Source organism: Amblyomma mixtum, chromosome 3 (genome assembly GCF_055824585.1).
Source record: "Amblyomma mixtum isolate Tamu chromosome 3, ASM5582458v1, whole genome shotgun sequence".
In the NCBI taxonomy this organism is placed as follows: domain Eukaryota; kingdom Metazoa; phylum Arthropoda; class Arachnida; order Ixodida; family Ixodidae; genus Amblyomma; species Amblyomma mixtum.
This window is the reverse complement of record NC_143014.1, coordinates 323,989,970-324,014,787: the sequence shown is the minus strand read 5'-3', so window position 1 is coordinate 324,014,787 and position 24,818 is coordinate 323,989,970. Positions and strand designations below refer to the sequence as shown.

General features: G+C 46.3%; 1 protein-coding gene across 1 annotated transcript in view; it reads right to left on the bottom strand.

Annotated features, from left to right (window-relative positions):
- Positions 1–1,308: 1,308 nt before the first annotated feature.
- LOC149355793 (uncharacterized) overlaps positions 1,309–24,818 on the bottom strand; it is a 41,697-nt gene continuing 18,187 nt past the window's right edge. Inside the window, exons 2-4 of the mRNA XM_089576190.1 lie at positions 4,294–4,590; positions 3,484–3,812; positions 1,309–1,606 (exon numbers count right to left, since the gene is read on the bottom strand). Of these exons, the coding sequence (XP_089432316.1) occupies positions 3,504–3,812; positions 4,294–4,590 (606 nt within the window). The 3' untranslated portion in view covers positions 1,309–1,606; positions 3,484–3,503. The remainder of the gene's footprint in view (positions 1,607–3,483; positions 3,813–4,293; positions 4,591–24,818) is intronic.

Genomic DNA, 24,818 nt, shown 5'->3' with positions numbered 1-24,818 from the left:
TCAGAGCGAGCTCTACGCTTGCCGTGCCTGGTAGTCCAGAGCCATTGTGCTGCAGTGGTTGCGACATCATCTCTTGCTGCACACTCAAAATAGCAGCTACATGCTCTGCTCCATGTCTTCGCTTTTTTGTGAGCTCTAGCCATCGATTCAACAGCAAATAATATACATGTGGCCATACTTCGAGCTATGCCTTTAAGACAAGTGCACCAGACATCTTAAAAATGAAAAATCTAAGTGATGGAGCCATCAGATTAAGACGCAAGTTAAAGTTGCCTTTTAAAAATCTCTTTATTATGTTATCGCTTTGCTAGCAGGGAGGAGAGTGGTGGCACTTTCTGAATGCATGCAAAAGATTGTTTGCTTCTTCGGGTTTAACGTCCCAAAGCGACTAAGGCTATAAGACACGCCGCAGTGAAGGGCTCCGGAAATTTCCAACACCTCGGGTTCTTTAACGCGCACTGACATCGCACAGTGCACGGACCTCAAGAATTTCGCCTCCATCGAAATTCGACCGTCGCGACCAGGATCTAACCTTCGTCTTCCGGGACAGCAGCCGAGCGCCGTAGCCACTGAGCCACCGCGGCGGCCGCATGCAGATGTGTGTCATGCAGCACAGCAGCGACTCGACATGATGGCACGCGTGCATACCCCTAGCTTTCGTGTTTTGTTTCTTTTATGCACTAACTCAGTGCAACTTTTGCAAATAAGGTAGGCAACTGTGACAGTATGTCCGATATTAACCAATTTTGGAAGTTGAATTCGGCCCACTTTTATTTCGGTGTTTTTCAGTGTGAACTAAAAACTCGATACTTAATTATGATCTACAGAAGGTGTGTATAAGTGAGCTATTGCAAAACCTATTCAGTCTATTCTTCCGTCGTTCAGCGTAAATTTGAATCATTAATGCACTTGTGATAAGCTAGTTCCTTTTGTTTGGAGCTTGGCAAAGGTTGGCAGTCTCTGTGGCAATATTTGATATGCAGTTTAGCCTACCTTTAAAAACTGCAGTTATGATGAACGCTCAGTTATTATGAATGAGGGTGGTGCGACTGTCAAAATATGTGTTAGAGCAATGGCTCTGCGTGTAATAGCATAAACGACCAAGAGAGCTCAACTGGAGCAAGTGAGAACGCGTCGTACCCACGTTAAAGCAATGCAATTCAGCATTGAAACCAGCGGTCAAGCGCACACTGACTGAATGCACTGTCAGCAAGTGCATGCATGTGTGCGAGTTGGTCTAAAGTAGTAGCAGAAGCCTGGTGCACGCAAAAGAGGGGCAGTGGTGAAAATGGTACAGAGACTCGGTGATTAACCAATGCCAGCATTTGAGAACTCAAATCAACAGCTGGCCAGCGAGGTATAACGTGTGACTGGCTGTCAACCAGTCACATGGCATGCCTTGCTGCCCAACTGGCGACGTGATGTGTGTTTTCCAAATGCTTCTCCAATTTATTTGCTGCTGGCATGCGGAAGCAGCGCACATAAAAGGACAGTGCAATACAACATTCCACGTGCAGATATGTGTCACTAGCTTCGTCGCTGCATCCGTACAATTTTGATGAGAGCCGGAGACGCAGAGGCCGACCTACCGCCAAGTGCCGAATGCCTGTAAGAAGAAAAGTCCACTTACTACGAACCTCGGTTATAGTCAACGCAATCCCCATGACCGCCCGGTTCATTATAAGTGAGCTCGACTGTATTTCATTTGTGCACTGCTTCAGTGCATTTGCCAAGGAGTGTGATGCAGAACAATAGGATGTACTGCAAGTATGGAATGCAGTGTCCCTTGGAATGGTCAATGTGATTTCGAGTAAATGACGCATTCATGCTTGCTTTGTTTTTAAAATTGCAGACGAACATTGGAGGCGGCGTTATGGTGCAAAACACTGCTAAGCCGGTTGCATGCGCACTGCAAAACAGCGCCAGCAAAATTTGCGCGCCATTTGCTAAGAGCCGCTTTCACGCTCGACGAGCTAAAAGGAAAATCGCTCTACAGGAAAGGAACAAATTCAAGGAAGTACCGACCAGTAAAGGGGGCCGTGGACCCTGTCCGTGTCGATGCAGTTATTGGTAAGTACGCCACTGGTTAGCAGCTTTTCTTGCTTTATGACAGACAATGCACGTTCCCCTGATCGTTATTCGCACCTTCTGCTGTGTCACCGGACAGAGCGCATTCTTGATCAGTTGCTTTCGCTGGCGCTGAGCACTGAGAGTTGTGGGTTAAGTTCTGTATTTATGAGAGGTTGGGGCCACACACTGAATCAGGGTGGTCAGAACCTGTTCTTATGAGAGAGTGCACGTGTTGATGACGGCGCGCCCCAGACCAATTAACTGAATTCCTTCAACCCGAGGATTTTTTAACCCGTTTGTGAATTTGGGAGAGACAAGGATTCGAACCGCAATACTCTCGCACATGAGGCAGCTACTACACCTCTACGCCATCGCTGCAAAGGGTTCACTGCTCATAATGTAATAGGTTTTGGCTCACTGAATGTATCAGTTGTTAGAGGAATAGCACTGCTAACTTGCCGTAAAAAATAGAAACTGGAATAGTGGAAATATTCTTTAGTGAAGCTAAATGTACAGTTCTGAAATTTTACCCATGTTGGGTGTTGGGTTGTAAAGCTGGGTTACAGGAAAGTCCAAATTCTTGTACAACGTATACTTTGGTTGTTAACTCTTTGCAAACTTTTTGTCATCTTCATTGCTTTAGCCATCCATTGTTGTAGTATGGATATACTGTGGGACCATATATTTAATGTCCTCTGCATGCATGCATGCCTACTAGGAATGAGCAGAAAAGGCAGGTTTATTTGCCATTTTCGAAGGATGATGGGCTGGTTTTCACGAGCATGAAATTTATAAGTTCTGTTTACTGCAGTACTACATGCTGTAATAAAAACCGATTTCTTTTGGTCTCTTTCAGGTACACCTGTGCCCACATTGAAACAACACCACTTCATTTGAGGAACAGCCTGCCTTCTATGATGTGCAGGGAAATAAAGTGAGTTTATTTCCTTGCACACCGTACAAGACAGGCTACTGCATGCACGACATTGAAGACTGGCTGCAGGTTATTGTAAATAAAAGTACACTTTCCCAAATATGCAACGTCTGTTTCTGCTTTGCATCTGCATAAAAAGATCGTCACCAACTGCTTGTAGTGTCAGCATCCAGAAACCAAATACACATAGCTGATTTTCTGCTGAAAAGCAACAGACTCATTGGCAGGTACCCATTGAGAACTCAGAAAAAACTTGCACATCAAGTGCCGAAGAAACACGGCGGCGAACCTTCTTTAGAAACACAGTAAAAACTCAGAAGAAAACTCATTAGAAACTCTCAAGGCATTCTGGTGGCTTCGTTGTGAAATAGCAGCAGCTTCTCATCAGGCACACAGGCAAATGTTCTTAGGGATCACCGAAGTAGTTGTTACTCTGCTCATTAAAAAGGAGCTAAATTTACGGGTTCTCAATGACTTGCCTGACTGTCGCCATTTTCGGCTACGGTTGCGGCGTGGCACCTTGTCGCCCGATTTCCTGGAGTTTTTTGTTGTAGTGCTCGTCAGTCTCCAAGTGCTCCAATTTGTACTCAATGTTCCAGAAGAGAACAATGCCACAGTATTCACATGAGAGGTTCACATGTTCCAGATCTTCCATCGGCTGATGCTGCGGTACGGATGCGGGTGTTACGGGCGAGATCACTGTCTGGCTGGGTGCTGACTCGGATAAGGACAGTGCGCGTACGCCTTCGTCAAGCGAGATCTCACGCAGAACCTCTTCTCTCTTCAACGCCTTTCGGTGCTTCTTGCCCTGTAATGGAAAGAAACAAAATGTGTGTCCGCTCTCAATTTGGCAAGAAAAGATTCAGTCAATAGTTGAGGCTGCCAGAGGGGGAATGTGCAGGGTGTGTCCTGTAGTTCCATAGTAACAGCTTTGCATTACACACCACAATCAAAAGTACTTTTGTCATCACGACCAATTTTTCTGTTCTTTCATAGCATTTGTCTATTGTACTGTATAGTAGTTTTCTGTAGTCTGCAGATCTGTAGTACTTTTCTCTGGTAAATGCACAAAATTCTGCTGTTCTGTTGCGCTACAAAAAGGTCTGTTGCGGTACAAAAAGTTCTGTTGCGCTACAAAACGTGCATAACTGGCTCCCTGCTCCAGAAGGACACCTGAAACGCGCTTTCAGGTCCGTGGTGGTGGTGTCCAACTGCAAATAAGTTTCGAAGAATATTTCCGTCTGAGCAAAGGTTAACTGACAGCAATTTGTTCCCGGAATTCAACTCACGCTTGTATGGGCAATCAGGGCCTCTTTACACGTCATGGACACGTTGCAGACATTGCACTGGAACGGCAGCCCAGTGTTCTGCGCCAGAGTAGTAACAGCGGCAGCAGACGCCGCGGATGCGTGGGTATCCAGGGTGGCGGCCTCAGCGGCGGGTCTTCCGCCTTCGGCCCGTCTTTCGTAGTGCATCTGGCTTTCCATATTCTTTAGGTGTTTGACGCTCTTCAGGTGGTCGTGGTAGGGCACGGGGCCGTTGAAAAGCATGCAGCAGGGCTCGCAGGAGAAACGCGTCGACGCCATCTGCAAAATATTGTGCGACTATGTTCGATGGCTCTGTGTTCAATAACACTTCACTTGCAGGAAGGAGTCGCCCTGCGAAAAGCCACAAATTTAAAGTATTTCCCCCGAACCTTTAAGTAGCGAACGCGCAAGCCTGATAGGATACTGCCGCGAAGTCTTATCGTTTTAGAAGAACTTTTCTTCCTTTATCGCTGTAGGAGCGCACACTTATCGTTTTCAGGTTTGTTTCACGGGCTCAGTTATCTATCGTATTGCATTCAGGCGAGGCAGAAAATCGCGACTCTGTTTCTATGTAGAAAGCTGTGCGCAATGTACGAGCAAAGAGCGGCAAACGCGTTATGGCCTTGCCAATTATCCATGGCTGCAAAGCGCTCATATCACTCTTGCCACCTCAAAGTTTTTTTTTCGTTCACTGTTGGCGTAAACAGCTTAGAAAAGTTCTGTCTGCCTTCCTTCCTGCCTGTGGTAAGCTTTACACAACGGTATTTCCAAAGGCTAAAATACCGCCTACGTGCATTTAAGCTTTCCGTTTAACGTTCTTCCTCATGCTTGTCATTCAAAAACACGTTCATCAGCATAATGACACTTCGGGAGGTGGAGGTAATGTCATATGGACAAAACTTGGTGGTATCCAAAAAACAATAATACAGCCTTGCATAGTAGTCGTTCGAGGCAAGCACATTGCAGCAGACGCACCACGGCCCGGTCCCTTACCTCCTTGACTGCATCCATACTCACTCAAGCTTGATTGACAAATGACTGGTCTCACGATGAAAGTCAAAACTTGGATTATCACTGGTACGTTATATAAGCACAGAATGTAACGCCAATAGCCTTGACTCGTGGCCAGCACACATCTCCTTAGTACCTGCTGTTAACTGCACTAGGTTCGATCACTGCTGGAGCACAAATCAATCACACTGAAGTGCTCGCTTATCTGACCCTTAAAAAAATGGCTAACAAATTTGTTTCGAATTTTTATTAACATTCTATTTACTCTAATAATCTTGTAGTAACTTTTACATTCTATGCTTCTTTGTTAATACAAGACTGGTGGACTGTTCCTTCTTTGTATATACTCCTGTCAGCAGAAAGTTACCAGAAAATCTGGGCGCAGTTTGACACATCGAGAGAAACAAATGAAGAAACTGCATTTCATTTCATTTCATTTATTTGTCCCTTAAAGGCTCGGAGGCATTGCATAAGGGGGGCGTACATATAGGTTGGAGGCTATAGTGGCAGAGAACAAAAAAGAGAGGGGAAATATACATGGGGTTACATGGTGCAGGCTTACAGCTTCGATAACTCAAGTTGCTTCGTTCCTGAGCGAATGTACACGCGAAATTTCGGGCAAGGCAATATTAACTTTATTTTTTTTTAATTGAGGGGGCTGCCAGCATATAACGAATATACATCGGAAATGAAGCTCAGAAGTGAAGCAGGGATGCGCGTAATAAAATCGAACTTATTTAAAGTGTTTTCTAATAACCTACGGCTGGGTGAAGTTCATGTTGTGAGGCTGATTATATAAGACAAAACAGGTAACAGCAGCCCGCTGTACTCAACGTTGCTAACAATGGCTTTGCATGAGGAAAGTGCACGGCAATTGGAGCACTTTAAGCCCTCATGCTGTACTTGTAACGCGTTTCACTAGCACTGAGCGACAGAGGAGCTTCCAGTATAGAAAAAGCTAGGATGAGAGCAGCCCCCGCTTTGAGCACCGCTAAAGCACCGGCCCCGTTCCTCTTCTGCATCTTCACTTGTATCTCCATCAACGCAAACACGGTACGAAGCTGTGGCGAGGGAAAACGTGATGGTAGCTGTATTTTCTATCTTCCCGTATTGCAATGACTTAGGAACCCGGGAAAAAAGTGTTGGGTTTTAACGTAGTCGAACCGAGTAGACGTGCCAAAGCATGTGTTCATTCTTCGCCTGTTCTAACCGGTATCAGCGGACGTGAGGCAGAGCCGACGACCGCGAAATGTAGAAGCAAAAATCAATCAAGGTAGCACACAGAAGACTATGGTAGCGAGACTGCCAGCGGTGCTCGCTCCAGCAAAGAGCGTGCAAGGTGTCCCATGGCGTGATATAAACACACACAAAACAGAGGCGATGCTGCAGCATGTCAGGCTAGAGGGGCCTGCGACCGCTCGCGTTCCCGAGGTATACGCACGTACACTAAATGGCATGAGCCAAGCTGTGTAGAGTACACTAAGCCACACAATATGCGAAAATAAAAACCAAAAGCAGTAGCGTTCGCCAACATCACCATCATGCCTTATTCGGCGACGTAGTTACGGGGAACTAGGTTATAGCCTTAGAACTAGGTAGACAGTGCAGCCGTGCAGCGGCTGCGGCTTTTCGCATGACCCCATATGCGTCGCCAGCAGCTGTCCGCTTTTCCAAGCTTTCGTTTGCAGCGCCGCCGGAAACAGATGGTTGTGGGTAGTCGCATTTTTTCACCTAAGTAGTTATCGATTTGCGGACTTCGTTATTGAAACAAAATATGTCGTCGTTGGACGGATGGACAGACGGACGGACGGACGGACGGACGGACGGACGGACGGACGGACGGACGGACGGACGGACGGACGGACGGACGGACGGACGGACGGACGGACGGACGGACGGACGGACGGACGGACGGACGGACGGACGGACGGACGGACGGACGGACGGACGGACGGACGGACGGACGGACGGACGGACGGACGGACGGACGGACGGACGGACGGACGGACGGACGGACGGACGGACGGACGGACGGACGGACGGACGGACGGACGGACGGACGGACGGACGGACGGACGGACGGACGGACGGACGGACGGACGGACGGACGGACGGACGGACGGACGGACGGACGGACGGACGGACGGACGGACGGACGGACGGACGGACGGACGGACGGACGGACGGACGGACGGACGGACGGACGGACGGACGGACGGACGGACGGACGGACGGACGGACGGACGGACGGACGGACGGACGGACGGACGGACGGACGGACGGACGGATGGATGGATGGATGGATGGATGGATGGATGGATGGATGGATGGATGGATGGATGGATGGATGGATGGATGGATGGATGGATGGATGGATGGATGGATGGATGGATGGATGGATGGATGGATGGATGGATGGATGGATGGATAGCGCCCCCTTTGAAACGGGGTGGTGGCAATTGCCACCATGCTCAGCTTTTTTTCTTTTATTTTTGGTCAACTGTGTTGTTAATTCACATTAAGATTCGCCATCTTCTTTCACTACTGTTTCCTACACTTCTAACATTATGTCACCTCTCCGGTTTTCAGCCACCAATCCTCCAATCGCTTTTTGCTAACTTCCACTGCACATTTTTTTACATGAAAATTGTTATCTTTAAACCCTAGGGCCTCAGAAAGGGTGACTGTGCCTGTATCGACATCGGGATGGATTCCATCACATTTGAGTATGAGGTGTTCAATTGTTTCACCAGATCTACCACACACAGTACATGTGTCAAATTATTCGTTGAATTTTTTTTCTGTAGCTGCGCGTCCTAAGACACTCTGACCTAGCTTCAAAGTGTAGGGCACTGCCTCTTGAGTTACCATGGAAAAATTCGTTTCTTTCCTGATCTGCCTCTTCCGGTATTGGTGTAGTTCTACACTACGCTTCTTTTCCATTGAATTACTCCAATTTTTAACTTCCGCGTTTTTAAACTGTCGTTTAATGCTCTTTGTTTCTCCGACCGCGTCTCCGGCATACTTACTGGTTAGTTTCTTAGTTCTTTTCCACCACTCTGAGTCAGCGCCCTTTCTACATAAGTATTTAAATAACTTAGCTGCCCACTTGTTACCGTCCAATTTCTTCAGGCTATATCCATGTAGTATTTTACTCCTAGCTTCCCGTGCTTGGAACGATGCTCAGGTCATATGCCCTTGTACTGCCTCGTTTGTGGTTTTGCACTTAAGCACAGAAGTGCATTCCCGAAAGTAAGCCCTGGCACCTTTATTCCTTTCCAAATACGTCTCAGTACTTCACATTTTTTGTACCTCCATAGTGCCCTATGCTTCATTATACCCGGCGTCTCTTCGCCCGTTTGCCCTAAGAAACTGTTCATGCTTTTCTCTGTATATCTGCCCTTGGTTTAGGCATATCCCGAGGTATTGTATTCGGCCACTCTGGGTATGACGGGGCCTTATATCGTAAGCACCTCATCAGTTGTATCGTTCAAAATCATCACAATTGACTTACTTGCGCTGAACTTGAAACCAAGAGCATTTCCTTCGTCTCCACAACAATTAACCAAGGTTTTCAAATCTTCCTCGTTATCTGCGAACAGTACAACATGGTCCGCATGCTTTTCATCCGGAGCCGCTGCTCAACTGCATTTCCGCCTAATCTGTACGACAGATTATAACCTAGATCGCTTCCTTGTAGCCTTCTTTCCATATTTATCACATAAAGCAAGAGCAGCAGCAGTGATGTAGGACAATCTTGCCTTTATCCTTTGTGTACTGCCACAGTTGTGGCACATTTTATTCCTTGCCATGTTATTTGAACTTTATTATCTCGGTAGATTTGCTGTAGAAAATCTATTACCTCATGGCTGTTACCTATATCGGGTGTTTTTTAGAAGCTACAAAATTTTGAAAGAAAGGTAAATTCCTTTATATTTATTTCAACCCTGGGGCTATACTGAGGACTACGGCGGACGCCGGGTAAGAGGCAAACTACTTTAATTAGTACACTGATTAACTGAATACGTTAATAAACTTTTATAATTTTTATTTTAGGGGATATGTTGTATTAGCAGAATTGGAGATCGTCTTCCAAACAGTCCAGCGAAGAAAAAATATTTCATGAAAAAATGTTTTGCTCGCGTTACGAAGCAAGAAAAAGTCACCCTGGTAGGCAGCTTCACACGCTAACACACCCTCTGTGAGCGCCTGTGACGTAGTTCGCTACGCCCTGAGCTTTGTGTCAGTGCGTTTTTGTTCCAACGCGGCATTCCGTGTGGCCGCGGAGTGAAGCGAAACAAGCAGCGATAGCGCATTCCGCCCGTCCGGGATTCAGGTGACGTCAGCCGTGTGACGCAAAGCGCAGGGCGGAACGAACTACGTCAGAGGCGCTCACCGCCGCTGAATTATGGTGAGAAGATGCCTACCAGGGTGACTTTTTCGCGCCTCGTAACGTGCGTGGAAAATTTTTAATCAAATTTTTTTTTCTCGGTTGGACTGTTTGGACGACGATCGCCAATTATGCGAATACAACATACCCCCTAAAATAAAAATTAGAAGTTTATTAACATATTTAGTTAATCAGCGAACTAATTAAAGCAGTTTTCCTCTTGCCTGGCACCCGCCGTAGCCTCCATTATAGCCCCTGTGCTAAAATAAATCTAAAACAATTTACCTTTTTGTGAGAATTTTGGACCTTCTAAAAAAAAACACCCAGTATATTTTAATATGTTCCACAGGGTTCCCTGTTCACGTTGTCATATGCCCCGATTATGTACAGAAAGGCTAAATATAGAGGTCTGTTTTCCGCCTTAGCTATTTGTATGCATCAGGTAAACACGAACAGGGTATCATCTAAGTCCTCGTCCCCTACAAAGCTACAGCAGTACACGGCGACAACCCGACGCATCTTACATCAAAGAATCAAAACAGAAAAAAAATAAGAGAAACGAAAACAGATATATATGATAAAGTATAAAAGGTACTGCTCGTACAATAAAAAAAATGTACCACTTGCACACACGAAAAGCATACACTTTTTGACAAATTGATAAGAAGGTTATGTACACTGAACGCAGTTCTTTTATGCGAAGAAAAAAAAAGTGACTACAAGTTTCTAAGTAAGAGGAAGATTAGATACTAATATCAAACAAGGAAGCATTGAACACTAAGTACACTGTAAAGAAAAATGTAATGGTAAAAAGGAGCGCACAAATGTAATACAGCAACATAAAGGCGACATTGGTTGACAGTTCATAATAAAGAAATCATTCACAAATGTATGCATTCATGACAACTGAATTAGGCAAAGCTTAAGTATGAGTAAAAAATATTCATAACACACAAAGGTAGCAAAAACGAGAAAAAAGAATGGCGCATTACAAGAATACAGATTTCAGTTCATGTGGCTTAAGGTCAGAAATATCAATGTTATCCTTTAGGTATGTGTTTAGTATAATAGGAATTCGATATTATAGTTTCTGAAATCCATAATTAGTCGGGAAGGAATGCACTTTCCAAAACTCGAGATTGCATGTGTGGTAGCGTGATGAAGCTTTCCTGGCTAATTAGGCGAACCTTATTTAACTATTTCATTTTGCTTTCTTTTCTCTGATAAGCTCAAGGCACAGGTGATAATTGTACACGTTTTCAAAACGTATTATGCCAAGGTTTTGCATTACAGACTATATATCACAGTCGTATTGAGAGCGTGTAATAATTCTAATAACCCTTCGCTGTAATATACTCAACTTGTTTATGTTAGTTAGGGTAGTAGTACCCCAGACCAGACTACAATATTGTAAATGAGAGACAAACAAGGAATTGTATAGGAGTAACAAAATATTTTTAGGGAGGAAATCTCTATGTCTGTACAAAATGCCGTTAATCGAGGCGAGCTTACTTGAGATGTAGTCGATGTGTCTGTCCCAGGATATATGTTCCGTGAAGATCACTCCCAACGTTTTAAATTCACTCACTATTTCTATCTCCGTATTATTTAAACTATGCTTTAAATTAGGTGGAATATGTCGTGTCTTAGGACGGAAAACAATCATTTTTGTTTTAATAATACAGATTACCAAGCCATTTTCCTGTGCCCAAGCAGCTACCTTAGCGAGTACAGAGTTGGCTATCATAAACAATTCAGTGCTGTCATCAGAAGCAAACAATATGCTAGTATCATCGGCGTAAATTACGAACTTAGCTCGATCATCAAGACTGGCGATATCATTTAAGTATAAATTAAACAAAAGGGGGCCAAGAATACTCCCTTGAGGAACTCCAGTGTGCGTTTGTATTAAATGTGAAGGGTGACCATTGACCTCAACAAATTGATAACGATGAGAGAGGTATGACTTAATTAATTCCCATGCATTTCCGCAAATGCCATAAGATTCCAACTTTTCGAGGAGTAAGGTTCTGTTCAGGTAATCAAAAGCTTTGGTGAAATCAATGAACACACTTAACACAAGTTTTTTTTGCTTCTATATTATGTAAAATATACTCCTTTTGATCAAGTAGAGCTAATTGGGTAGACCGATGTTTCCGCAACTCGTACTGTGCGCTCGACAATGCGTTTAATGTATCTAAAAAGGAAACAAGGCGAACCTGAAGAAGTTTTTCTAATCCTTTAGAGATCTCTGGCAGAATTGATATGGGACGGTAATTGCCGAGGTCATTGTGATCTCGTTTTTTATAAATAGGTTTCACTTTCGCTACTTGAAGCTGTTTCGGGAAGGTACCTGTAGTAAACTCAAATTGAAAATGTGCGTTAGTACAGGTGCTATACAATCAATAACGTATTTTAATGGCTCAATTTGCATACCTTGAGTGCCACAGCTGCGTTAATTCTTGAGATTCAAGAATGTAGAAGAAATTTCTTCGTCTGAAGTAGGTGTAAGAAATAAGCTGTGTGGGCAAGGAGGGTTATTAGAAAGATTTGTATGTCAAGATAGCTGAGGGGTAGGCAGGCTAGCGAAGTGATCATTAAATGCGTCTGCTAGGGAAGCCCCAATAACTATTTTTCCATTTATCAAAAGTTCTTCCACTGGGCTTGTTCTTTGTGAGCGGCACAGAACTTCATTTAGTTTCGTCCATGTTGATTTACTATTATTTTTACCTGCACTAAAAGACTTTTGTAGGTAGTGTGCTTTAGCTTTCTTAATATTTTTATTTAGCTTATTCTGATACTTCTTGAATTCTCTCAGGAGGATGATATCTTTGGCCTGAATGAACCTGTGGAACATGTCGCTCTTTATTTTTATTCTTGCCATAAGATCGCCATTAATCCATGGCTTTCTTATTTTTCTGGATAAATTTATAGTAACAAAAAGAAAACAAGATATATAAATGTCAGTGAACTTTTGAATTAAACAATCATAAGCAGAATTTACATCCGAGATGTTGAAAACATCTGACCAGTCAACTCAAGTCAGGTTAATTGATCAGGTTAATTGGAATTTCGTCTATCCCTGCGGATGTGGTTTTAGGAATATTTGCTTCCGCCTTTTTCCAGTTAAGACTAGTCAGTTGTAAGCTGTTCTCTATTGTGCTATCCTGTTTTGCTCCCTCGTTTGGGGAGATTACCATATTGCGCTGCTAAATGACGCTGTAATAACTGACGTAATGTAGTTCACTGCATCGTTGCCCTGCAAACAATTTCCCTCAACATCTTTAATCTGTTCCTGCTTTCTTTGATTTCTTTTCCCAACCAGCTTATATGGTTCCAGAATTTTCTTGGCCAACCTTTATTGGCATCGCGAACTTCAGCCAGCCATTGATCAGAAGACTGCTTTATTTTAGCCTGGACGAGGACCTGAACTTGCTTTTCCTTTGTCGATAAATTCCCATTTTTGGCATATTTCCTCTCCAGATAACTGCGCCCTCTTTGCTTCTCTATGTTCCCTTGAAGCCGCCCGTCGTTGTTCGATGGCCTCAGTTTCCATATTCCACGTGGCTTAGTTTCCATATTCGTGGCTTCCACTTTCCTCTCCAGCAGTTTACTCCTTTCGCTTGTTTCCACAACTGGAGGCCGAGTGAACGTAACAAGATAGACGCCACCATACGCAAGGCGTATAAGGCGGCACTCGGTCTCCTCGGGAGTACGAGCACCGAAAAATTCATGGCACTGGGAGTCCACAACACGCTGGACGAAATAGCCGAAGCACAGAGAACGGCGCAACTCGAGCGTCTCTCCGAAACGAGAACCGGAAGACAGATACTGCGGGACCTTGGCCTCGAACCGAGGGAAGGCAAGCAGCAGAAAGACGTACCTATACCAGATAGCATCAACAGAAAGCTCAGGGTCTTCCCGATCCCGAAGAACGTGAACCCCGAGCACAACAGGGAGCGGAGGTTGGCGAGGGCCAGGGCTCTCGTGGACCTCCACGCCAGAGAAGAAGGCGCCGCCTACGTGGACGCGGCAGAGTATCAAGGGAGCACCGACGCATACGCGGCGGTGGTTGTCGGGGCATCGACGGGTGCAACGAAGACCGCGGTGAGCGTCCGGACTCGAGAAGCGCACCGGGCGGAGGAGGTGGCCATCGCCTTGGCCGTTTCCGACCCCGGATGTACTACAGTGTTGTGTGACTCTAGAACGGCAGTGAAGAACTACGCCAAGGGTAGGGTATGTAGTGAGGCCGCGCGCATACTGCGCAAGGCCGAAGACATCGGACGCAACAGTCCTCTGGTGATCAAGTGGTTTCCGGCCCACATGGGCAGTGACTTGTCGGTACGCGGAAACGTGAACCACAACGAGACGGCCAACTCGGCCGCGCGAGGACTAACCAACCGCGCGGCTGAAAGTACGGCCGACTCGGAGTCCTGGTCGCGACGCAGTGCCAAGGACAAGATGACCACCTTCAACGAAATAGTGAAATGGTACAGACTGAACAGACAGACTATGCCGCCACCTCACCCGGGGCTTACCCGGAAGGAGACAGTGTTATATAGACAGTTACAGACGGGGTCCCTGCTCACCCCGGTGCTAGCTAAGCACGTGTGTCCGAGTGTGTACGCGAGTGACATATACCAGACTGTGCGCGAAGGAGAGAGCCACCGCGGCTCACATCCTTTGGGACTGTAGCGTAAATCCGCGCGAAGCCAGCGAGAAGACGACGATCCCGCCGCAGCTAGAGGCTGCAACGAGGAGCTGTGATCATAAGACACAACTCAAGGCCGTCCAGCAGGTCTCGGCAGCTCTCGAGAGGCAGCGACCGAGCGAAACCGAGGAGAGGGGGGCGGCACCCCCAGGAAGGGGGCGGCGGCCCTCTCGAACCCGCGGAAGTAGCGAGGGACGTAACAAGACATCAAGGAGCACAACGCACGAGACTGACGTAGTGGCCGCGTCGCGGTAAAAGCTTGTCCTCCCTGCTTGGAGGGAGCCTAACCGACTCTGCAGGCTTTCTAAATAAAAGTTGTTCTCTCTCTCTCTTCGCTTGTTTCATTTTTGCACTGATGAGTAGCTTTAACGGATTATAATCCCACTTTTCCATGGGGTGTTTCTCGATTGCTTCCTCCATGTCGGCTGCAATTAGCTCGATTTGTTCGTCGTTTAATTTTGCGTTGTCTTTTTGACTTCGCGGCATTTCTCTTCTGACCAGGGCTCACAACTGTAGACTAATACGTTTAGGATCAATTCCTAGGCTATAATTCCTCTCTTCGTCTATTTCCAATATTGCGAGCTTGCTATAGATACCCGGCGACATTAGAAAGTAGACAGTGGTTGTCTGCCTGTTACTGGATTCCCACGTGGTTTGTCCCTCACATTTAATTTCTATATTGACAACAACTACGTTGTGCCGCTCACAGAAGTATAGCGTTAACTTCCGGTTACAATCTGTGTATCCATCCAGATCCTCCATGTCACCATTCATGTCTCCAAGGAGAAGAATATAGGCACCGTCTCGAAACTGCTTTATACCGTCACTGAGGCACTAAACTAGATCCTTGTTTTCTTGCCTGCATTTGTCCCCGGTCCCTAAATAAACTACATCTAGCCATGGCCTTTTGCCAGCATTTGTACCCGATACCCAGACATGTTTTTGCAAGTTGATTTTATTCTTTGCCAATTTGTTCCGTGATGTATCACCATACCTACTTATCCTACTTTCTCTGTTGTTGTTCGGTTGCACGCTTCCCATTCATAGCCATCAATTAAAGTTGAATCTTCTGGATCCCTCAGATGTGTCTCGCATAGCGCGTACACACCTACTTCTTCATCCATTAAGTGCTGCTCTGTTTCTAGCCCTTTCGCTCTCTTTCTACCTCCTTGGATGTTTATGTAAGCGATCCTGGCGTTTAATTTCTTTTTCGTAGTTTTCTTTTGTGGGCCTCCTAGTAGCTATTTTGTTGGGCTCAGCAGCCATTGTTACATTTACTACTTCGCGTTTCCCTACCTCTACCCTCTGAGCCACCGTGGACACCCTAAAAAAGCTACCACTCGGGCTGCCAGGCGCCAGCCTATCTCTGCTCCTACCCTTCCACTGAAATGGATGCCATTTCGTCTAAAGCCTCGGCCGAAACCTGCTCTCTGCACTCCCCTCTTTATGTCTACCACCTCAAAGCCTTTCTCGAGGCTTAAGGTCCTTTTCTCTCGATTACGATTCACAACGTCGTTAGCAACCTCTCCATTCATTCCTTGCACCTCGGGCAGTGTGCACACCACGATCTGCGCTTGCCGTGCTATCGCCCTTATACCGTCAACTCCCTTAGCTAATCTATTCACTCCTTTTGGGGCGTCGCCATTCAGGACATCATTTAGCCCCGCCGCTACCACTAGCAAGTTACGCCTTGCAACGTTCTCGAAAAGCTCACTTTTTGCCTCTCTAAGTTCCTCGTCCATTGTCCTTCTGGGAATACCCCGACTCCCACCCGCCTATCACCCTTTGCACGCTCCCTCTTTTGCAGCTCCCCATGTTTGAGCCATTAGCCATAAGCACTAGGGTACTCTCCTCCTCAATCCTAACTTCCGGATTTTCCTGCCTCTTATCTGTGACTGCGACCTCATTCCTTGAGCTTATCTTGTTCCCCTTCCCTCTATCGCATCTAGACTTCCTGGCTGCCACCTGTGCGTAGCTGTTCCTCTCTGAACCTGTCTGATTTACTTGCTTATCGCTCTTCATGCCAGTGCAAGCCCCATCAACGTGGCTGGCGCTGGAATGGCCGCCAATATGGCTTCCAATGGTGGTGTAAGCCAGTTTTGACTCCAACTGACCAACCTGTTCTAGAAGTTTGCGCATCTATGCCCTCTCTACCTGTAACTCTCTCTCTAGAGCACCCATACGTAGCACTAGTTTGCTGTTCGCCTCTTCAGCCCTGTCCAGGCGTGCACCTAATACGCAGCATTTCCACATAAAATCTGCGCCTTCGGCCTCCTCCACCGATTCGAACCGCGTTTCGTTTAAATTCACCGACGCCTCACAATCCTTGCATTTAACCTTCAGTAGCTGAGCAATATTAGCAGCACTCCATTCTTGCTACCACAAAATGCTAGGATATCTACAGGAACAAAATAAAAAAAAACAGTTGAAAACACGTGCACGAATAAAATAAAATTCTGCCTACCACAAATGCCGATCGGTCACTTAGAAAACGAATAATTACGTTTCTAAAAAAAGTTAACGCACAATAAACACTGAAAAACTATAGCTGCCGGCCAGGAAAGACGAGGCCGATTATAGGTCATTGACCTAAATTCTATTTATTATCATAGACTTTCCCTAACAGCCTAAAAACTAAACACACCCTGCTTTGAAAATATTAAAAGAACGTACTTATCTATTTTATACAGTCGCTGTAGCAGTCGTCAGTCGGTTCGGTCCCAGTCTCCACGCGTGATCCTAAGAGCACTTAAATATGCGTCCGCACAGCACGGCTTTCAACTGCCCACTGTGACGTTAGCCGACTTTAGCGCCACCCTTCCGTTCGCTGGTGGCGGATTGAGCGTGTCATGCATACTATTGGCCGCGCGCTACACTACCTTTTTTAGTACGCTGAAACGGCTCTTTGTTGACGAGGCCCGACGATTCAGTAGCTGTGGGTGCCTTTCTTCGGCTTGTTTGTGTTGAATGTGCGGCCTCGTTATTGTTCTGGTAGTGTGACTAAACTCGGAAGGTGACAGATGGCTCCTGTGCTGCGCAAGACGTTCTTACGCGCATGCAGTGCTGAAAAACTGCTCTGACGTACTGCACCCAACCACACCGGAGCGGCCGGCGCGCGATGCCCGATAGAAGAAAAATCTTGCTGTGATTGCTTACAGATGTAAGTACAGCACTGGAAAATGACCTCTGCGATGTGTTGGGGGGATGCATGAGGGCAGCGAATGCATTTGTGTTGATCATCACGTCTTGTTCGGAGTGAGGTGCAAAATGCGAGTACCACGCGATCGTTTGCAGAGGGAAGGTGTTCTGACACGCTCGCTTGCCAACTATGAAACTTTTACCACGCCGCCTTGCGCTCTTTGCGTCAGCTGCTCACCGGAGAAGTTATGTGCGAGAATTAGGTTGCACGCTGAGAAATCTAAGGTGCTGCTTGATTCGTTATTCCGCCTGAAGAGGAGAAGCGCGTGAAAAGGAGACCATAAGAACGAAAAGTGCTTGTAGCGCCGTGTCTCTTTTGATTCTGCTGCTTGATTTCTTTTTTGAAATGGAGCATTGCCCATTCTACTTCGCAACCACATCAAGTACTGTGGTTCTTAATACCTCTGGTCAGCGCTGGCGCTTGGCAAATATCTGTCCATGTAAGATATTCGCGCCTCGCTCGCACCGCGCCGGAAGTGGCCACTGGTTTGCGTTCGGTGTAACCAATCAGTGAACACAGTTCTCTCGGCATCCACTACGGTCCTTCGCGCCGTTTGCTTCGCCGTGCCGAGCTGTGCGCAGTACCAGCGACGGGAGGCGACAGGCCACCGAATTGCATATGTTTTCCGACGCTTGTCGCTTCGCGGCGCTGGGCGCGTAAGCGCTGCGCTCGTGAACCTCAGATGTGTCCATGGAAGCGGTTATCAGGGCTGCGAAACGAAAAGGCTCTGGTAAGCTGCGCGTCAGCGTTTCTTTCGCTCCCGTGCTGTTCTCTGGCGACAGCGTGCTTTGGAATATTAGTTCGTTCTTTATTCGGGATACAAAAAAATTCCAGTAGAATTGTAGACAGAGAATTGGAAGCTCGGTCTTCACATTTGGGTGTCCATCGGGGCATTAGCCTCTGGAGGGGCGCCGCTAATCCTTCGTCTCCTTCGTTTTGGGGAGAGCGCGCCCTAAGTCTGATATTTCAGGTCACTACGATGTCGCAGTTTTTGGCCGGAGAAGCGGAAAGTAACGCCGTCAGCTCAGGGTAGATAACCTTCATTGCTGGGGCCTTTTTTTCGTTTCCTGCTTCATTTCATCCTTTCTTTTTGCATTTCCGACACATTCTTTTGGAATAGTGGCGGACGCCTGCTGCCGGCAGCGTCGGTCGCCACCGGGCCCCGCCTGACTGACTGACTGACAGGCCGCTGTGGTTTGATGGTTTGTGATGGTTTGTGCAAGTGCTTTGCGTCCAACGCAATGCTATGCGTCCACCAGAAAGCCCCTACGGGAATACACAGGGGCTTCGAGAGAGGAGGAAGAGTAGGAGGCGAGGGTGGGCAGGATGCAGAATTTCAAGGCCCCAGGACACCCCATGAGTAAAAAAAAAGATCAAAACCAAAGAAGCAAGCAGCCTCCTCCATAGTGGTTTAGGGAATGGGCATGGACGATGTGATTTTGAAAAAAACTCGTAGTCGAGACTGTCGGCTCGTATTTAAGTTGTAGAGAATGCGATGCACAAAAATGAAAAAACAAAACACGGAAATTTCGTAACCAACTCAGTTCTTTCATCAGGGGCGACTGCGAGCGAGTTGCAGCTTGCATTTTTAAGCCTTCTGTTATTCAACCGACGGGTTACTGAACGTAAACCGCGGATATAAGTTGGGCGAAGAGTTCCTAGGGAGCGGTTGACATTGCCCCGCGTCTGACTCATGGCTCAAGCAAGAGCCATCTGCGCGGGCGCGGTCAGCGTCGTACATCGGCGAGACCATAGTCATGGCGAAACCAAGAACTTCGCTGAAAGAATTAAGCAGCACAAAGTGGATGTAAAACAAAAGAGCAGGGAACGAACGGCGTTGGAGCACATTGTGGTGCTCGTGACCACAAGATTGAGTTCAAGGGAACTATTGCGCTGGACAGCGAGCCACACCCGCGCAGAAGGCTCTGACTTGAGTCATTGCATATTCAGCAGACGGGGAAACCAGCTGAGTAACGAATGCGCGCCCCTGCGCGAGCTTCTCTTGCTTCCGAGCGAAGCGTTCTTGTCCCCTTTGGTCGTTTATAAAGGCGGAGTAGTGGGCTCGCGACAAAAAAATACTTGGAATAATTGCTGCAATGACACGTGGCCAAAGGCGCCTTCATTTTCCCCTTTCCTGCACAGCCATTTCTACAGGACTTAGTTTGCTAGTGTGCCACGAGAAATATGAGATGTAACAAAGCTTGAGCATTCATTTACCGATTACACAATAAATATTTATGACAGGCAGTATTTCTGCCCTTTGTTTTTCACTTGGTGCATAGTATTCAAAAGTCGTTTTCAAATTTATTGGAGAAATAAACAAAACATTTGCTGTGCCATGGAGCAGGAGAAAGTGCCAGAGGACTCAACGTGTCTTCCCACAAATCAGTAGTTTGTGTTCTGTTCCTTACTAAAAGATTACCTTAGTCTCACCCCTGCCCCCATCCTACTAACGGCAAGGTTGTCAATGGGAAATTGCATTTAGGTTATTTAAGCACTCGCAACATCGACTGACGCAATATAATAAACCACGAATGTCCTCCAGACAAACGCGAGCTTAAGGTGGAAGTGTAATGATCACAATAAACTAGGCACGCCGATCTTGCTCTCACGTGCAGCTGAGCGCGAGGAGGAAATATTACATTCCTTGATAATGGACACACTTTAAATGGGCATACAACGGGAGCGTTGTAGCTTATTGTCACGTCATGTCAAATGAAAGCATCGAATATTTTCGTCCTACTAGAAATTTTCTGTAAGAAAAAGAGCTCTAAGGACTTTCATTCCCTTTTCAGCATAGACTGCTGCGTTTAGCCTTTTTTCTTGATGTGTTTGCAACACAATAGAAATCGACCATTATATAGGTTCTTCGCCGCACCGCTGTGAAGACGGCGTGCATCAAGGCACTCCATGCGAAATCATCCGCGAGCGCCCCGTCGTGACACACGAGCAAACTATATTCTTCTCGCCGTTTTAGGGGCCGGAATGGATATGCAGTTTTCAACACCGGTAGAGAGCGTAAGTAGGGTGTAAGTTTTCTGAAAGAGGGTAAGTGATCACGAGCGTGCTTTTAACGGGTGCAAAGTTATTCCTAGGGCCCTCAAAGGGGTGTAAAAGTCCATGCTATGCCCTTTTTGCCCCTTTCTGACACCTTTTTTTCTAAGACTGTACAGCACTGTCCACTCTGTTAAATCAACCACGCGTATCCACTTCATCCTAAAGTTGGTTTCTCAAGTGTGTGGTATGCAGGAGATGGTATGATTACCTGACAGGACTCGCTCGTTTTCGCAGCCTACGCGTCACCGAGCTCTGCAGACATTCCCTATCTAAAGTTACTGGGTAGAGTGTTAGTGTCGCTACTGTCCTAGTTGCGAAGGATGTGTGCGAAAGCTTTTCTGCAGAAGTTAAGTCAGCAAGACGATGTCTGCAGTGCGGGTTGATGTCGTGTTATCCCGCACACGTCGTTCTATTTGCTCTTTCATCGGATAAAGTTCTATAAATTTTTCCAAACGGTCCGAGCTACCTCTTAAATTGAACTGTCTCTCTTTTTGGTCTCAGTTTAAAGTGTTAATCTTTTTATTTCAACTCTAGTATGCTCTCAAAACTCTGCATGTTATCTTTAAAATTGATTAACTTGTATACAGGTCGCCGCATAGAAGAAAAAGGCACCTGACATGCGCAGTGCATATGCCATGCTATCACGAGCCTACAAATAATGCGATGCACTGCAATTACGTTCGTTTTTCATGCTCCAGCCATCACGACGTCGAATGCCTTCGTTACGATCTAATATATAGATATATTTATTTGAAACTGCCTCGTGGAATCTGTGATTCTGTGCTTATATTTATCTTTTGTTTAGCTCGAGTATCTGGATGTCCTTCTCACCTAGTGTTCTATTAGAAATACTTTCGAGGTTTGAGCGATAAGCCACTGCCACGCTTGGAACCTCACCATCAGCGAAATGTTTGATAAGCATCGCATAACATTTCCATGCACTGAACACAAGGTAGATAAGACAGCGCATGTCCTTGACTACTACGTTGGAGTTAAGATGCGACAGTTCAGTAAACGACGATCGGACAGCTCAATGTCGCGCAACTTGAGAAAAGCTTTACTTTTGAGCATGAATGCATCGATGAACATACTCCTCGTCCTTTACTGCGGAATTAAATAATTCATTCGTCCACAAGATATTTCAGAAATGCATGATTTGACTATTGCTGGTAGTCAGTTGTCGCAAATACCGCCGTGGTGGCACAGGGGTAATGTTACTCGGCTGCTAACTAGAAAGACGTGAGTTCGGGCCCGGGCCTTGGCGGCTCTATTTCGATGCAGGCGAAGAGCAAAAGGCCCGTGTACTGTGGGATGCCAATTAACGATAAAGAACCACAGCTGGTCAAAATTTATCTGGAGACCTCCAGTAGGGCATCCCCCATAGCTTGAATCTATTTGGGACTTTAAGCCTCATAAGTCCGTGAAACCAATCAGGTGGCGCAAATGTTTCGGTTATATCGTTGGCCAATAAATGCTTGGTTTGGTTTGGTCTAAGTGGTGTAACGTCCCAAAACCAGCTCAGGCTATGAGGGACGCTGTAGTGAAGGGCTGCGGAAATGTTGACCACCTGGAGTTCTTTAACGTGCACTGAGACATCGCACTGTACATGGGCCTAGAATTTCGCCTTCATCAAAATTCGGCCGCCACGGCCGGGTTCAAACCCGCGCTTTCCGGGTCAGTAGCCGAGCGCCGTTACTACTGAGTCACCGCGATGGCGCTACTAAAGAGGCACTAATCACTAGTAAGTAGGCCGTGTGAGCTCAATACAGTGACAGCCGAGAAATGCTTCGAACACCATTTATTGCGATATGCGGGCGCCTGGGTACAAAAACATTCGACTCTGCTCGACCCTTGTAAAGTGACAAGAGAAGCTAGGGATGTGGTCATGTAGCCTCATTATAGTGAAAGCCATGCGGGGCTTAGAAAACCATTTCATTTGAAATGCGTCGTGCTCAGTTACAAATAGATTTCACTACGCTCGAGTGCAGTCACGTGACCCGAATCACGAGTGATTTCATCATGGGAGCTCGTCATGCTGACAGCCAAAAAGACCTTTAAGACCTGAGTCGTTTGATATGCAACATGCCTGGACAGAAAAATAATTCCTCGTGCTGGAACGCATTCACGTGGCTATAGTCAGTAGTGAATTCGTCATGTGGCCTTGTTATACGGCCAGCCGAGCGGGGATTTGAAATACATATCGTTTGATGTGCATCATGCATGGGTAAAAAAAGAATTGGCTACGCTCGAACGTAGTCACGTGACCGGAATCACTAGTGACTTCTTCATTCAAGCTCGTCGTCCCGATACCCGGAGAGAGCGTTAAGACCCGAGTCGTTTAACATGCAACATGCCTGGGCAGAAAAATAATGTTCCGAGCTCTAAAATGGTCACATGGCTATAGTCACTAGTAACATGGTCGAGTGGCCTTCTTATACTGACAGCCGAGCAGGGCTTGGAAAAACATTTTGTTTTATATGCATCATGGCCAGACACAAAAAGAATTCACTACACATTAACGTGATCACGTGACCCGAATCACTAGTGATTCGATCATGCAAGCTAGTCATGCTAACAGCCGAAAAGACCTTTAAGACCTGAGTCGTTTGATATGCAACATGCCTGGGCAGAAAAATAATTCCTCGTGCTGGAATGCATTCACGTGGCTATAGTCAGTAGTGAATTCGTCGTGTGGCCTTGCTATACGGCCAGCCGAGCAGGGCTTGGAAAAACATTTCGTTTGAAGTGTATCATCGCTGGGTACAAAAAGAGTTCGCTACACTCGAACGTAGTCACGTGACCGGAATCACTAGTGATTTATCATGGGAGCTCGTCATACTGATGGCCGAAGAGAGCTTCAAGACCTGATCCATTTGATATGCAACAGGACTGGGGAGAAAAATAATTTCCAGGGCTCAAACGTGGTCTCGTGACTTTAGTCACTAGTGACGGCCATGTGGCTTTCTTATTGTGACAGCCGAGCAGGGCTTGGAAAAATATTTCGTTTGATAGGCATCATGCCTTGGTAGAAAAAGAGTTGACTGCACTCGAACGTTTGAAATGTTTGAAGTTTGAAAAGTATTTATTTGAAGTGTGTCTCATACACTTCAGGTTCTAGTCGGGTCACGAAGTCACGTCACCCGAATTTCTCATGATTTCATCGTGCGAGCTCGTGCGCCCGATAGTTCAATAAGTTTTAAGACCGGTTCCGTTCGATATGCAACATGCCTGGCTAGAACAATAATGCACTGTTCTCGAACGTGGTCAGGTTGCCATTGCCACTAATGACTAGGCCATGGTGCGACACCTCGCTATGGCGATAGTCCAGCATCCCTACAGAAACCATTTTGTTTAATATCAGTCATTCCCAGGTGTAAAAAATAATTCGCTATACAAACAGCATGGTCACGTGACGAAAAACATGAGTAAATACCTCATGCAAACTCATGACAGTCATGGCAGGAGGGGGCTACAAAAATCATTTCGTTTGATATGCATCAAGACCGGATTGAAAAAGGTTTCACTACAATAAAGCGTGATAACGTAATTAAATCAGTTGCAGCTTATTTGAAATCAATATCAAATAATTTCTCTTTAATTAATTGAGACACTAACAGAAAACTTATAGGGAACTTCTCGCGAGCTGTTGCGATGCGGTAGAATGTCAAAGCCAAAAGAATGAATTTCAATTACTGCAAGCTTTTTCTTTAGAGGGGGTGCTGTCGTTTCCTGGAACGGCAGTTTCTCCCAGAATTCCGAGCGACAGTTTGGAGAGCGCACACTACGGAACCAGCTCCGGTCGATGACCTCGCGTTGCAACTCATATTGAGCGCGATAGTACCTATAGGCGCGATTCAGGCGTAGGTTGTCAATGGCTGCAGCCCGCATCTCTATCTCATCACCCCACGTACCTGTAAGCGCGATTCAGGTGTCCACTGACCCAGGGAGCCAGTTATGCGCGCTTCCTTTCCTTACAATGGCACGACGTTGTCAATAAAAACGCATGCAGCGCACATTTCTCACTACCACCACGAAGCATAAAGCGCGATTGAGGTGCCCACTGTTCCAAGAGGGCAGTTATTCGCCTTTCCTTTTTTTCCAAGCTCCCATTCCATTGGTTTCGCAGCTTAAAGCACGAC